This window comes from Vicugna pacos, chromosome 4, assembly GCF_048564905.1.
Source record: "Vicugna pacos chromosome 4, VicPac4, whole genome shotgun sequence".
NCBI lineage: Eukaryota > Metazoa > Chordata > Mammalia > Artiodactyla > Camelidae > Vicugna > Vicugna pacos.
The window spans coordinates 60,217,697-60,232,281 of NC_132990.1; the positions used below are offsets into that span (position 1 = coordinate 60,217,697).

At 43.2% G+C, this 14,585-nt stretch overlaps 1 protein-coding gene across 2 annotated transcripts; it reads left to right on the plus strand.

The window, feature by feature from the left end:
* Window positions 1–6,639: 6,639 nt before the first annotated feature.
* On the plus strand, window positions 6,640–13,522 carry GNG10 (G protein subunit gamma 10). Of its 2 annotated transcripts, none has more exons than XM_072959918.1 (3): window positions 6,640–6,798; window positions 11,373–11,504; window positions 12,544–13,522. In XM_072959918.1, the coding sequence occupies exons 1-2, from the start codon at window positions 6,718–6,720 to the stop codon at window positions 11,496–11,498; spliced, it is 207 nt and encodes a 68-aa protein (XP_072816019.1). In that variant the 5' UTR covers window positions 6,640–6,717; the 3' UTR covers window positions 11,499–11,504; window positions 12,544–13,522. The 2 variants fall into 2 exon arrangements, with proteins under 2 accessions (XP_072816019.1, XP_072816018.1); XM_072959917.1 differs by having other exon boundaries at window positions 12,549–13,522.
* Window positions 13,523–14,585: the final 1,063 nt, after the last annotated feature.

Sequence of the window (14,585 nt, forward strand, 5' to 3'; positions counted from 1 at the left end):
TTGATCTGTGAGTGCTGGCCTCAGTTACTTCATTAGACAATTAGGAGAGGAGTTTGACCAGATTATCACTCAGGCCCTTTTGCAGCTCTAGAATTGTGAAATGATACAACGTTTGTATTTTTGTAAACTTTAGATGAAAGCGTTTTATGCATCCATCCTTTTTTTGGAGGGTGCAGAAGTTACAGAGCTAAATTATAGGGAGCTATGTTTCAAGCCTCAAACGCCCAACTCTTAACCAGAGATAAATGCGTTTGCTAGATGCTGTGGTCGCTACAGTCAGCAGTCCCTGTCTCAGTGAGCGCGTTATCACACATTTAACACACAGCAGTATGTACTATCTAAGAACAGACGTATGTACCATTTGTTATGATGACCAGAAAGAAATGTAGACCCTTGCCCCTCTTAAAATTTCAAATAGATTTACGATTAACTGTATTTCTAACCCAGTGATAAGGAAAAATAAGAGGACTGGGTATGTTAGCATTCATAAAGTTTGGCTGATAAAAACACTGTATCTTTGGGTATTATTTTGCATGTATGCTAGAGTGCTGTATTTCCTTCTGTCTTTATATAGAACTCTCATTTCTGGCAGCCTGCTGACTTGGTAAAAGTTTGGTCGGGCTCTTGGAATCGTGGTCATGGCATGGGTAAGATGAGTGGACTCTCCTTAATGGAAGGACAGCGGTTCTTCCCTTCCCTCAACAAAATGGCTTATGCTTCAGAATCCTGGAGCGAAGGGAGGGCAGTTAGTCATCACAAGTGTCATTCAAGTATTCTGGGTATTTTCACTGTCTCCATGCGCTGCCCATCCCCCACAAAAAACCAGAAGCTCCATGTAAGAAACATCGGGAGAAGAATCCTGGGCAGAGAATCCCAGAACCCCACTAGTCAGAACATTTTTCTTGTGCTTCATTTTAGGGCTATCACCATTTCCGTTTTGCGTGGTATTCGGGGGTTTATGGAGCATGGCTGCTTAATGCTTTCTATTTATTATCACTTCCTATGATTGAGGTCAGGGCTAAAATTACTCTTCGGACAATATTCATGTCAGATATCCTCACTGCAGATTCCACTACTGACTCTTCCCTCACTGGTCTTTCTTCCTTACTAATTCTCCAAGTGCTACAAATCGCAGGTTGTCGTTTCACAGCACATCTGTCAGCGTGGGCCATGCCTAGAATTTTAAACGTTACGTGAAAAAACGGTTGAGTTTACAGAATTAACAACTATTTTAGTACTACTGAATTTATGTTTAGAAAATCATAGTTCATTTCCTTTGAGATTCTTTTTTGGAGGGGGAGGGACTGAAAAGTCAGTAAACTTTTAACACCCACACCTTGGAGATATTTTGCTTGAGTGGAAGGCAACTGCTCAGCTAACTTTCAGCAGGTGTTTTGAACCAGTGTGCTAGCGCCAAGCTGAAAGTTCTGTGGAAGTTGAAGAGAAATGGCTTTTATTAGACACTAGTATAAACAGATCCAGCTACTTAAAGACTTTAAATCAGACATGGTCTCTGTTGAGTTATAATTGTGCACTTGAGGCAGGTGAATGTTGGTATTGATAGAAAATAGTTGTATATAGATGAATTATAATTCATTTTATTTACAAAATGTGGTACTCTTCACATTTAAATACGGGTTAAGGCTAAATCTAGAAACCAGTAACTAAATAAAATTTGCTAAACAAATTGAACCTTTCTGGTTTCCTCATCTGTGAAATGAGGGAATCTATTTAGAGACTCAGGAGTTAAAAATCTATAAGCCTGCAGATGTACACAGATTTAGGCAGGTTAGGCTGCCTGCAATTGAGAAATGTTAACAAATATTTCAGTAAAAAGCCTCATAATTTGTCATAAACTTTAATCAGCTTCTTAAAGGATTCAGACAGTTGTGTATGGAGTGGATCACATGGTCTTAGGTCACTGACATTTGGGATTTCCTACAGACTGCTTCTCCCCAGTTTCATCAGGGGATGGAGAAACTTCCTCCCATTTGACAGTGTCTCCTTTTATAACCTCAAGGGTGGAACGGCTCAGCCAGATAAACCAAGGTTTGGTTCCTGGCCCTGTAACTGACTAATAGCTTGACTCCGGGCAAGTCAGCCTCTGAACCCCATTTTTTCATCTCGAATTGTGGGGATACTAACTACATCACAGGATTATTATGGAGAACTAAACAAGATGGGGTGAGATGCCTGGCATATGTTAAATACTCAAAAGATGAGTTCTCTTGCCTTCAGAGGAACAGGAAGGAGTCTCGGTAAAAATCCATGGTAATAGAGTGTTTAGTAATGATTATAAACCTTTTTGTTTCTTTATTCTTTTAGTAGGTATTTAAACCCCTCACCTTGTGCAGAGTACTGTGCTAGACTGAAAACGTGATGCTCCTTGGGGCTGGAATCGTGTGTTCTAAAAGCAGCTGGCTGCCTCTTGTCGCCCCTGGGGTACAAGGTAGAGCATCGGAGATGACAGCTCAGGGAAGAACGAACTTTCAGAAAGAGTAATCTGCTACTCACGAGTTCAAGGCCTACATTTACTGAAGGGACACTTTCAGTGAGATGCAGAGGCAAGCCTGGAACGGTTGCTCAAAAGGAGATCAAGTAGCCCTGAGGTGCACTGCCTCCCAAACTCTCGAGAAGCCTGTAAAACTCTCTCCAGAGAACGGAATCTACCAACCTGCTGGTGAACCTTTCACTCCTTATCCATTATTCTAAGTTCCAACAATAATGCAATGGGTGTAAGCAAGTGAAACAATTTTGGTACATTTTTCTGCATTACATTAAATATAGTTGTGAATGTCTTTTCCTGTTTCTTCCTTAGAAAAGCAAAGGCAGCACCTTCCCATTATGGCATTACCTTTATGGGGAAGAGTGATTTAAAGCCCCCTTTCTGGGAAAATAACCCACTGTTGGTAAAAAGGTGACGGAATACACGTCAGGAGTGAAGAATTATAGATTGTAATGGGGAAACAAATGAAATGTTTGTCTTTACAAGGACACTGACATTTCTAAAAAGTACTGAGATTCTTAGAAATAGTTGAAATATGTAAGATTTTGTCTTAACCGAGAAAAAAATGTGTAACAAATTCTTTAAAATAATACACTAGTGGTCTGTGCATTTTAGCTGGGGTGAGGAAGAAAGGATACTGTGTCCCCACGTCTCAGCTTTCAGAGCTCTGAAAATAACTGTATCTGCAGGGACAGGCCCTCGTCCTCCCGGGGAGCAGTGACTTCAAGCTAAAATGGAAGCTCTCTCCCTGACTCCCACTGCATGTGATACCAGGCAAGTCACTTCCTGTGTGGGTCTTGGTTCCCTCTTCTCTAAAATCTGCAGGTCTCTTCCCACTCTGAAGTTTCTGATGCAAAGATCAAGGGTGAGAAGGCATTCTGGTAAAGCATAAAGCGAAGCACAGGTGGTCTGCCCTCCTCAGTCACAAGGGGCACCCAGGCTGCTCGTTCATGGCTCGCTGTGGGAGGCTGGAAGCCCAGACCTGGCTGTTTCTTTCAAAGCCAGACCACACCTCTCCAAGAACGGCACAGTCAATCATACAGAAGCGGGCAGGGTGGTGAGTGTGAATGGGCAGGAAGGAGGGAGGTGGGGCGCACCCCTAGACCTTTTCTGCTACCTCATGGCTGACACACAAGAATTACTGAGTGTTCCCTCGCTGTGGGCAGCCCCACAGCAGCCTTTTCTAACTAGAGATAATCTCCTTTCTTCAGCTGTCATTGCGCTGTGCAGATGTGTCCCGCATCGCCATCCGCCACTAAACATTTTCAGCAGCCTAGAGGCACAAGGCCATTAGTTAGCCTCCTAAGCCAAACTCATTCTTCACTCCTCCCTTCTAACCCAGTCCTGTTTCCTAATTTCTGTGACAGGAAGCAGGTCTGGCCTATGCTCTGCCTCAGAAGACTTTGCCCCCTTCCTCTGCATTTCACAACCACAGTGAAGTCCTGACTGACTTAGTCTTTCGAATTTGTTCTCCAGCTTCCCCTTCACAGTTCTAACCAGGGCCTCATTCCAGCCACCCTCTCCACCAAAAGGACAAAACTATTATTAAAGTCATCTTGTCTCCCCAACTTCAGTTCCTTTTGTATCCTCATCCCAAACTAACATTCCTAAAATGTCTTACCATGTGGTTACTGCACTGTTTGCACAAACTGCTCTGTTTCTTTTGAGGTTTTCTGTGACTTGTCGTCCTAACAGCTTTGTATCTTCTGTTACTCACTGGAACCTTCTTTATTCATTAATTCATTCCATGTGTTCTCTGTGCTGGAATGCCTTTCCCTTCCTCTCTGCCATTTGCAGACACATATTTCCAAAGTTTAGGTCTCACCATCTACAATGAGCTTTTCCTAATCCTTCCATTCTATATCTTTGCCCAGAGTCCTTTGCCACATCTTTTTGACTTTCAACTATTCTATTCTGTCGCCAATTTTGTAATGTTTCCAACATGTACTTTCTTTTTTTTGTTAGAATATATATTAAGTTCTTTGTGGTGAGGGAACTTGCCACTAGAGAGGACTTTAAAATTTGCAAATCTACTCTTATTCCGAGATAAGAAAAACTCTTTTAACAACCCAAAGACTGAACACATAGCTCACAAAGTGAATAGAAGAAATGTCCAGGCTCAACAGTGAAGACTTTTAAAAGACCTAAGACACCATTTTTCATCGATGAGATTGGTAGAGATAAAGAGCCACAATGTAGAATTGTGAGGGTGCAGGGAAATAGGCAGCCTTCTGGTGGGAAGAGCAATTGCTATCACCTTCTGGAGGACAAAAGCAGGGAAAAGTTTGGGAAAGTTTATATTCTTTGTTCCATCAATTCCACTTTTAGGAATACATCCTAAAGATGAAACAGACATGGCACAAAGCTGTATGTTTAAGGTGGTTATCATGGTGGTAAATAATAGGGCAGTAGGTAAATAAACTATGATCCAGTTGTACAATGGAATACCATGCAGCCATTAAAAATAAGAGATGTAGAGTATATATATATATATATATTTTTTTTTTTTGACTGTTCCTGGCTCCTTTCTAGTACCAGCATCCTGATTTTCCTTTGAGAAACCCGTCTTTCTCTTTCAATCCACATGGTTTGGGTGAGTGTCTTAGTTTGGGTTCCCCAGAGAAACAGATTCTGAGATGGAGATTTTTGTGTGGAAAGTTTGTTGGGGGGTGTGAAAATCAGCACTTGTATGGGAATCCAGAAACTGGAGATTAGGCAGAGGGAAGAGCTAAAATGTGAAGTGGTTGCTCTAAAGGCCTCAGATGACCCTGTGGGGGTGGGGGTAGGGAGCTGGGATCATTCTTCAGCCATTGTGCCAACTTGAGGCAAGGGGGTTGGGAGTTCGGATCCTATACATCCCACATCAATCACTGGGTGACAGCTGACACCGGGAGGGGTGGCTCTGGCTAAGGGGAGTTTCCAGAGGGACTCAGCTGAGAGGCGTCAGCTGCTGCTGCTCCCAACAGGTGGGGGAAAGGGTGCCTCAGTCCTAAATGGGGAAGTTGGGCCATATACCACCCCTCATCCTGCTCTTGGCCAGCTTTACTAATCTGAGCATTCCAACACCACACAACCCCCGCCTTCAAGTAGTGGGGTCGGCACATGACTCAACAAGGGCAGTGAGATTCATTATGGGGCTTTTTGCCAGAACAATTAGAAAAGAGGTTTTTATTGCTCCTGGGTTTGCTAGGCTGGGACAATGCAAGCATGGAACCTCCCTTCACAGCACTAGAGGGAGTCTATTTACCACTGAAGAAAACAAGGCCAACACTCAGAAAAAAGCAGAGCCAAGAGGAGAATGAGCTACATGGGCCATTAAATCCACTACTTTAAAGTCCCTGGGCTTTTCAGTTACACAAGCCAGTATATTACCTTTTAGCAACAAGTTAAGTGGGTTCTCAAAATACAATGGCATACAAGAATAATAAGGATATACTCAAAATACATGAAGTGAAAAACATCAACAACAAAAAACACACATTTTACATAGAGTAATGATGCCAGTCTTGAAAACTAAACTAACGTACACAATAAAAAAAAATCGCAGCGCAAGAGAAACAATGGTTATAGTTAAATAGCGAGATAGGAGCGAGGGGGCTGAATTTAACTTTCTTCCATATGGATCTCCCTACCTTGCTTACCCTACAAGTCAGCCGGTAGGGTTCCCGTCAAACAGTAACAGGCTAATAACGTTATGAACCCGTTTCTGTACCCCGGAAATCCCACCTGTGGTCCCTCATCTCCCCGAGGACAGCACCTGCGCAGGGCTTAGAGGCCTGCACACCTGGCCCCTTGTTTCTGCAGCTCACCGCACACCTCGCGCCAGCCGCCCAGTCACAGTTCCGAGGCGCGAGGAACGCGACCTCGCCGCCTCCGCCCCACAGCCCCTCCTGCCCCTTCTAGAAGCTTCCATGAGGAGGTGGGCGCCTCTGTGTGGTGGGGGGTGGTCCCTACACCTCCGGGGACAGGTGTAGACGCAAGTGTCCTCTCGGTTTAGAACGCAGAGCCAGGTGTCAGTCAACCCGGGACCGCAGAGGGTCGCTTACCTGCGGCGTCCGCAGCAGCACCTCGGGGCGCGGCCGCTCGGCGAGACCGGGCGCGGGCGGCGGGGCGGGCGCAGCGGCTTCCCCGCCCCGGGGCGGCGCCGGGGCCTCGGGCCCTCGCGGCTCCCGCGCCCGCCCGTCAGTCCGCCCGGAGCCCAGGCCGCCGCCATGTCGTCCGGGGCCAGCGTGAGCGCCCTGCAGCGCCTGGTGGAGCAGCTCAAGCTGGAGGCCAGCGTGGAGAGGATCAAGGTGAGGCCCGCGCCGGCGCCTGGCCCGGAGAGCCGACACCCCCCGCCCCGCCCCGCCCCGCCTCGCCCCGCGGCCCGCCGGCCCGAGAGAGGAGGCCGCCGCCCGGGCGCGCGCCCGGCGGCCGGACGCGGTGGGCGGCCCGCCTGGGGACGGCCCCCGGCCCGGCCCGCGGCTCGGCCTCGGCCTCGGCGGGTGGGAGTCCGCGCGGGGCCGGGCCCGGACCTGGGCGCCCGGGGGAGGCGGGGACGCGGGCCCGAGCCGGGGAGGCCCGGGCTGGGGGCGCCGGGGAGACGCGCCTGTGCGCGCGAGGGCGGCCCCGGGCCGCGGGAGGATGGGGTCCGGAGCTGCGGAGGCGACCGAGTGGACGGGCCTTGGTGACCGGTTGACGGGATGAGGGAGGAGGAAGGCGCTGCTCGGGTCTCCGGCCTGGTGACAGGATGGATGGCGTTGGAGAGGAGGGGAGAGATGATGCGTTCAGTTTTGGATACGTGGACTTTGAGGGGATGCCCGGGAGGTGCTTGGCTACCTGGGCCGAAGCTCGGAGAACAAGGCTGAAAGAACATACGGGAGTGAAAACTGTATGAAGGGACCGGAGCATGGAACCCTGGAACCAGTCGAAAGAGGTGGCCGAGAGGGGAGGCAAGAGAAAGCAAGGTTACCGAAGCGAGGAAAGAGGGGTTTTCAGAACTTTGGGGCTTAGTCAACATGTCCAATGTTTAGTCAGCTGATTAAAAAGCATCTGTTGTGTAATTGTGTTTAGCAGCTGGGATATAGTATTATTTGTAGAATGTATGTGTGAATGAATGAACACTGCTCTGATAGTCCGTGGACTTCAGTGGTGGCTTTTCTCTGTACCAGGCCCTATTCTAGGTACTGAGAGTACGGGGATTCTAGTTGGGAGGATAAACAATAAACACATTAACCGATAAATAAAATGACTGAAGAGCGTAAATGACGTGACGATTGTAAAACAGGATCAAGAGAGAGCTGTGAAATGCAGAAGAGGTTTCGGTGACATGTAGCAGTAGGAGCAGAATCTAGGTTACAAGAGGGTAGGCAGACTTTTTTGAATAAAAGAAATCTGGTTGTAAAGAGGATTTTTTAAAAACATTTTTTATTGATTTATAATCATTTTACAATGTTGTGTCAAATTCCAGTGTAGAGCACAATTTTTCAGTTATACGTGAACATATATATATATTCATTGTCACATTTTTTTCTCTCTGAGCTACCGTAAGATCTTGTGTATATTTCCCTGTGCTATACAGTATAATCTTGTTTATCTATTCTACAATTTTGAAATCCTGTCTATCCCTTCCCACCCTCTACCCCCTTGGCAACCACAAGTTTGTATTCCATGTCTATGAGTCTGTTTCTGTTTTATATTTATGCTTTGTTTGTTTGTTTTTTTAGATTCTACATATGAGCGATCTCATATGGTATTTTTCTTTCTCTTTCTGGCTTACTTCACTTAGAATGACATTCTCCAGGAGCATCCATGTTGCGTCAAATGGCGTTATGTTGTCGGTTTTTATGGCTGAGTAGTATTCCATTGTATAAACACACCCCATCTTCTTTATCCAGTCATCCGTTGATGGACATTTAGGCTGTCTCCGATGTCTTGGCTATTGTAAATAGTGCTGCTATGAACATTGGGGTGCAGGTGTCATCCTGAAGTAGGGTTCCTTCTGGGTATATGCCCAGGAGTGGGATTTTTTTTTTTTTAATTTAGGAAATGAAAAGCTGTATTTTGAGGTTGAGAGGAAGGAACAAACTTTTTTTAGGTTAAGAGGGAGAAACTAATGGAGAAGGAGAACTGGAAGTAGAGACAGGAAAAAGGAGGAAGGATATGTGTAAACATAGATGTTTCCAGATACGGGCTTGAGGACTTGTATGACGACAGTTTTCTTTGCGAAACAGGAGGCCAAGTTTTCTTCCAGGGCAGGAGAAAGGGAACTAATGGGGTCACAAGAGCTGAGGATGGAGGGGAGCGCTGTTGGGAAGGGGAGAGTACTCTCCGATAGGCATCTCCCTAGGCACTGTGATTGTGATATTGGAGACTGACTGTCCTGTTATTTTCATTTTTTCTCCAGCAGCATTTGGCCGCCCAGGAATCTGAGCGCCCAGAGTGAATGGTAGTTGATCCAAGTAGTGGGTTAGCAGGAGAGGTAATGCCGGAGAGATGGAAATGAAGGTGGAGAGCTAGGAGTTTGCGGTTCTGGCCAGAAAGAGGCTGAACCAAGGCTGGATAGAGAAGGAACAGAGCCAGCCTCCCAGGGATGGGCAGACAGAAAACGGGGTGGTGTCCCCCTGAGGTCCAAAGAGCAGGTATAGTGAGAAGAAAGGAAGCACCCTGGATGGGAAGGAGAGATTGTGATTGGAAGGTAGGAAGATGGAGTGTGAAATTTTAGATGTGGAGCAGTTAGGATTGTTGGCTGTAACTCTTGGCATTGAGGAGAAGTTTATTTGAGGAGAGGAGGTCAGGGAACTGAAACTAGGGTTATTGAAAATGTTCTCGACGATGTTGGGATCCGAGGTGGAAAGAAAAACTGTGAGCCAGATGCTGGCCTACCAGAAGGGCTGGGGAATATGTTCTTACCTACATATAAAAAATAATTACCGCTGGGATCCCAAGACTCATGCCGCGTTTCTGTGGCGCTGTTTTACACGAGGCTGAAGGCGTCCCAGACATCGACCTGTTATCCTGTGAGAATATCATTATAAAGCGCATTCATATAATTTGCGAGGTTTTCTTTTGCTTGAGTGGGCAGGAGCACCCGTAGCACTGAACTCATTTTGTATCAAAGCAATTTCGCTTGCAGAAAGCTATGAAATAAAACATGTCCCTTAAGTTAAAAAAAAATTACGGTTGATGAAACTGAGACTCAAAGAATTCAAGTGAATTGCTCAAAGTCACACACATAATAAGCTTATTTGCGGGGTGTCCTCATAGGAGTATGGTTTGGGGTGCTTGGCTGAGCTTTTCTCAGGCAGCCCCTTAGGGAGTCACAATATTCCAGGGTCTGGCCTGCCTCATTTCAGGGCTCAGTGATGGATGTTCCCAGAACACCCAGACATGCCTTCTTTTTTAGCAGACTTGCTAACTGGTAAATTAACCAGAATACCAGTTTCCTAGCATATGTTGGAGGCCACCTCTTCCTAGTGATTAAAATACTCAGTACCCTTCCAAGGACCCCTTCTTTGCTTTGGGGAAGTCTCTCAGAAGTTGATGGGTCAGCCTGGCTCAAACCAAGGAAAGTCATATAATTTGAGTGGGGACTATCCCACCTCCGCTGGCAGGATACAGCTTCTAAGTGTTGGGTCCGCATCACTCTCCCTTGAAAGGGCTAGAGATATGCTGACCACTTTTAGTCTTCTCTTCTTTTCTTTACATATCCCACATCTTAACTTTTTGACCATGTTCTTCAGGTGATAGCGGTCTTAGGGTTCCAACCACAGTAAGGGAAGTAGCTGCAAAGACTTCTGAGGCCTAGGCTTGGAACTTGACCATCATTTCTGCCACATGGTCCTGATGAAAGCAAGCCACAAGGCCAGCCTAGATTCAAGGAGTGGATCAAGACTCTACTTCCTGGTGGTAGGAGCTGCAAAGTACAGTGACCATTTTTGCAATCTGCCACAAATGATTGCTGACTGTATGTCAGAACTATTCCAAGTGCTTTACTTGCATTAACTCATTTAATTATTACATCAACTCAGTGAGGTAGGCACTGTTAGTAAATACATTTCACAGATGAGAAAACAGTACTGAGAAATTAAGTAACTTGCCCAGAGGCTACATTCTTAACCAATAAGCTATCCTGCTTCAAAAGCATGGTGGAGGAACCTTGTCACTTATCTTAAGCAGAGTAGATAAAGCTCCATCCAGCCCTGTAAAGATTAAGACAGTTTGTTCACATGGCAAACCTGGATATATCAACACATACTTTATAAGTGAAAAATGTGTAAAGGGCACACTAGAATAAGCTAATTCTTTACCAATTCAGTGGCAAAAACTAGGATTCTAATTGGATCAAAGATACGGCTTTGTCTTTCCTTTATTGAATTAAGCCACTAAACCAAAAATACGCTAAATCACAGTACATTGAAATTATAACCTTTCCTCTTTAGAGTTCAGTTATTAGAACTTTTGCACAGACATAGAAAACAAACTTATGGTTACCAGGGCGGGGAGGGGGATGGGAAGGGATAAATTGGGAGTTCAAGATTTGCAGATACTAACTACCATGTATAAAATAGATAAACAAGTTCATACTGTATAGCACAGGGAACTATATTCAATATCTTACAGTAACTTATGGTGAAAAAATATGAAAACAAATATATTTATGTTCCTGTATGACTGAAGCATTGTCTGTACACCAGACATTGACACAAAACATTGTAAATTGACTGTATTTCAATTAAAAAAAAAGAAACTTTTAGCAAAAGAGAGACTTTCAGAGGTTATAGGAAGTGTGACCTTTCTCAGGTTCTACGATCATTTTTCAGTCTCAAGTAGCTGCTGGATGGATCTGGCTGTGAGCAGCACATCAGCTCTTGTCCCTGTATTCCAGGTCTCTCAGGCGGCTGCGGAGCTCCAACAGTACTGCATGCAGAATGCCTGCAAGGACGCCCTGCTGGTGGGTGTTCCAGCTGGGAGCAACCCCTTCCGGGAGCCCAGATCCTGTGCTTTACTCTGAAGACTGGTGAGTAATGATACACCAGGCCTTCTTGGGGCCACGGCATCATCATAGGCCTTCCCAAAGGATTTGGGCAACTGAGGTTTAAATATCAACGATTCTTGGGGGAATTAAAATAAAACTCAGCCAAATGCACAACTTTCCCTGAAGGGTGACTTTAGTTTGTCTGCCTGTGGAATGCATTTAATGAGGAGAGTCTCAGCCCTCTTAGCACTAACTCATGAGATGATGATATCCTACGTGCTTGAGCGCTTGAGTCTAGTTGGCCAGCAGTAGTTTCTTGACCTTAATCCCACCTTCTCTGTCCTTACACCGTCCCAGAGATGTGATTTGCTGCTTGGTGGTATCAACTGACTTGTTACTCTTAGGGCTAAGGGTTCCCCAGAGTTGGAGACTTGTTCCTACTACCAGCTGTGATCTCTTTCCTCGAGGTCTTCAGAATGTATTTCTGTGTTTTAGTGAAGAAATATAGCTACTGGGGAAAAGTGTGAGTTAGGTTAAAAGAGCCTTAAAAATTGATTGCGGAAATGAAAACACCTCTTTGGTAGCTTACGATAGATTTCCTGAGGCCTTAATGCATTGTATGAGATCTCACTCACATTTTCACTCTTTTTTTTTTTTTTTTTTGGAAGAGTTCAGGGCATAGATGGTTGGAGTCTTTGGGGCCAGTATATTTTAAATTATGTGTTCTAAGGATTGTTCATACAGGAAGTTATCATCTTAGGTTTTTCCCCACATACTTGAAAAGGAAATTATTCACATTAACAAGAAGGAAGTAATCATACTGTCAGGTACTATTGTACCGTTTAATGGAAAATATCCACATTTATTGTATTAAAATAATAGTCTTATGCTGGCATAGCATTTTTCTTTTTACAGAGCACTTTCATGGGCGCTATGCACTCAGTGGTATAGTTTGGAATTTTTGGTATTAACCTGTTACTTCCTACTTTGAGAACCTCAAAGTGACCTATGAAATGATGACTAGTTAATTTTATGCATAAATCTTACCAAGTGAAAACTTACCAAATTCTCTGTCTGGTAGGGAAGAAGTTCGCTGAGGAATGCTTTCAAGCACAAAGTGATGAATGACTGCCTCCAAATCTCAAGAAAACACTCCTCTAGCCAAATGACTTTTAGATATTTCAGACCTTTCCTGTGGCCTGGTCTTTTAGCCAAATTCTATGGAAACTGATGAGTTTCTACTCAAGGAAACTGGGTGAGGAGTAGATTTTAAATAATAATGACCTGGTTCTTTTGATGAAGTGCTTTATGCTTAAGACAAACAAAAACCTTACCACCAAATATACCAAAATACACCTCTTTTATTAAGTGAATTACTAATGTTTCTATACTTGTAATGTTATGTATGTTTTATTTACTGGATGTTTATATATCAGGAAGGAAAACAGTTTTGTTGGTTAAAAAATTGAATATTTGTAATTTGCTGTTCTTAAGATTTTTTGGTAACGTAACAAAATTTGTTTTTTCATGAATTTACAATTTCTAAATGAGGACAAGCAAGTATAAAATTAGGGGAAAAATAGCCTTTGTTAATCAAATGATGTCTTGATTTTTCTAAATGAGAATATGGTTTTATTTTTCACACTAAGCATTTCACACTAAGCATGTTTCTTAGCAAAACCCTTTTGGAAAGATTAATGTTGTATGGTGTATTAGATTGCCCCACCCTGTATATGAAGTAGATTTCATCTTTGTCTTCTTAAGTTGCTCTACTTTATAGTTGTGGTTATACTTAAAAAACAAAGAAACAAACCACATTGTTTCATGTCTTTAAAACAGTATATAAATGTGATTTACAGAACATTGCAAATGAGTAAAAAGAAAGTAGTGTGAAAATATTACAACCTAAAGGAATTCTTAATGTCACAAGTGTTTTACTTTGATGATGTGCCTTTGATTTAATTTGGGACATTTTTGAAAGGATACTTTGTGTTTGTAATAGTCTTTGAGGAACTTGGAAATAAAATTTCTGCTTAATTCATCATTTTCTATGACAGCAACCCTTTGTGTCTGATTTTGTTTTAAGGCTTCATAGATTTTTCTTTGCTTGTGAGATTGAGTGCTGGAAGTGAAAGGTAAAATTTTTGTTTACAAACCCTTGTAGAATTTTGTCAAAATAGATATATTTATAATATGCAGAAATATCTCAGTTAGTGGCAAAATTTTCTCTTTGAAATAGCTATGTATAAATCTAAAAATAAATAAATGAAAATATCTTTGAACATAAGTAGTATTATAGTAGAGAAAATAGAAGCCATTAGATGGGAACTCCCTTAACTTCTGACTGCTACACTTCCAAATTAAGTGATCTGAAGCCTTCCATTCGATCAGAATTTAGGTGTTCCACCCCCCCCCCAAATTTAGGTGTCCCTTTTCTAACCCTCTTATTCTGTGGATCTGTTTTACCTTCTCTGAAATGACACATTCTCAATTATCCTTTCTCTCCTTTATCTTCAACTTCTCTATTGGATCCTTTCTGTCAGCATTTGAACATGTTCCATTCTCCATCTTAACAATAAGCATTAAAAAAAACTCCATTAAAAAACAAATTTTCAGTTATAAAAGGTGAAGAGATCTGTACAGCACAGTGCCTGCAGTTAGCAGTGCTGATTGTATACTTAAAATTTGCTAAGAGGGTAGATTTTATGCTAATTGTTTTATGACACAAAATAATAAGTAAGAAAGCGGGAGGAAATTTTTGGAGGTCATGGGTAAGTTTGTAGCATAGATTGTGTTAGTGGTTTCATAGGTGTATACTTACCTCCAAACTCATTAAGTTGTATACATTAATTATTTACTTACAGCTTTTTATGTGTCAAAAAACCCTCTTGATTTCACTTTGCCCTTTGGCAAAAACTTGATGGGATATTACAAGAAAACTAGACATCTCAGTTATGAATATAGATGTAACTGTCTTAAATATAAGCAATCAAATTCAGTAGTATATCAAGAGAAGGTACAACCTGACAAGCTAGTTTGGTAGAAGGAAATCTATCAATGTCATTCATAACATGAAGGTTTTAAAGAAGAGAATCTAAGCCAAGTCATTTGATAAAATTCAAT

Excerpts from the sequence above, each read along its gene's own strand:
- GNG10 (XM_072959918.1), top strand. The coding sequence starts at position 6,718 with ATGTCGTCCGGGGCCAGCGTGAGCGCCCTGCAGCGCCTGGTGGAGCAG. Across the intron at positions 6,799-11,372 it reads CCAGCGTGGAGAGGATCAAG|GTCTCTCAGGCGGCTGCGGA; the intron begins GTGAGGCCCGCG and ends CCTGTATTCCAG.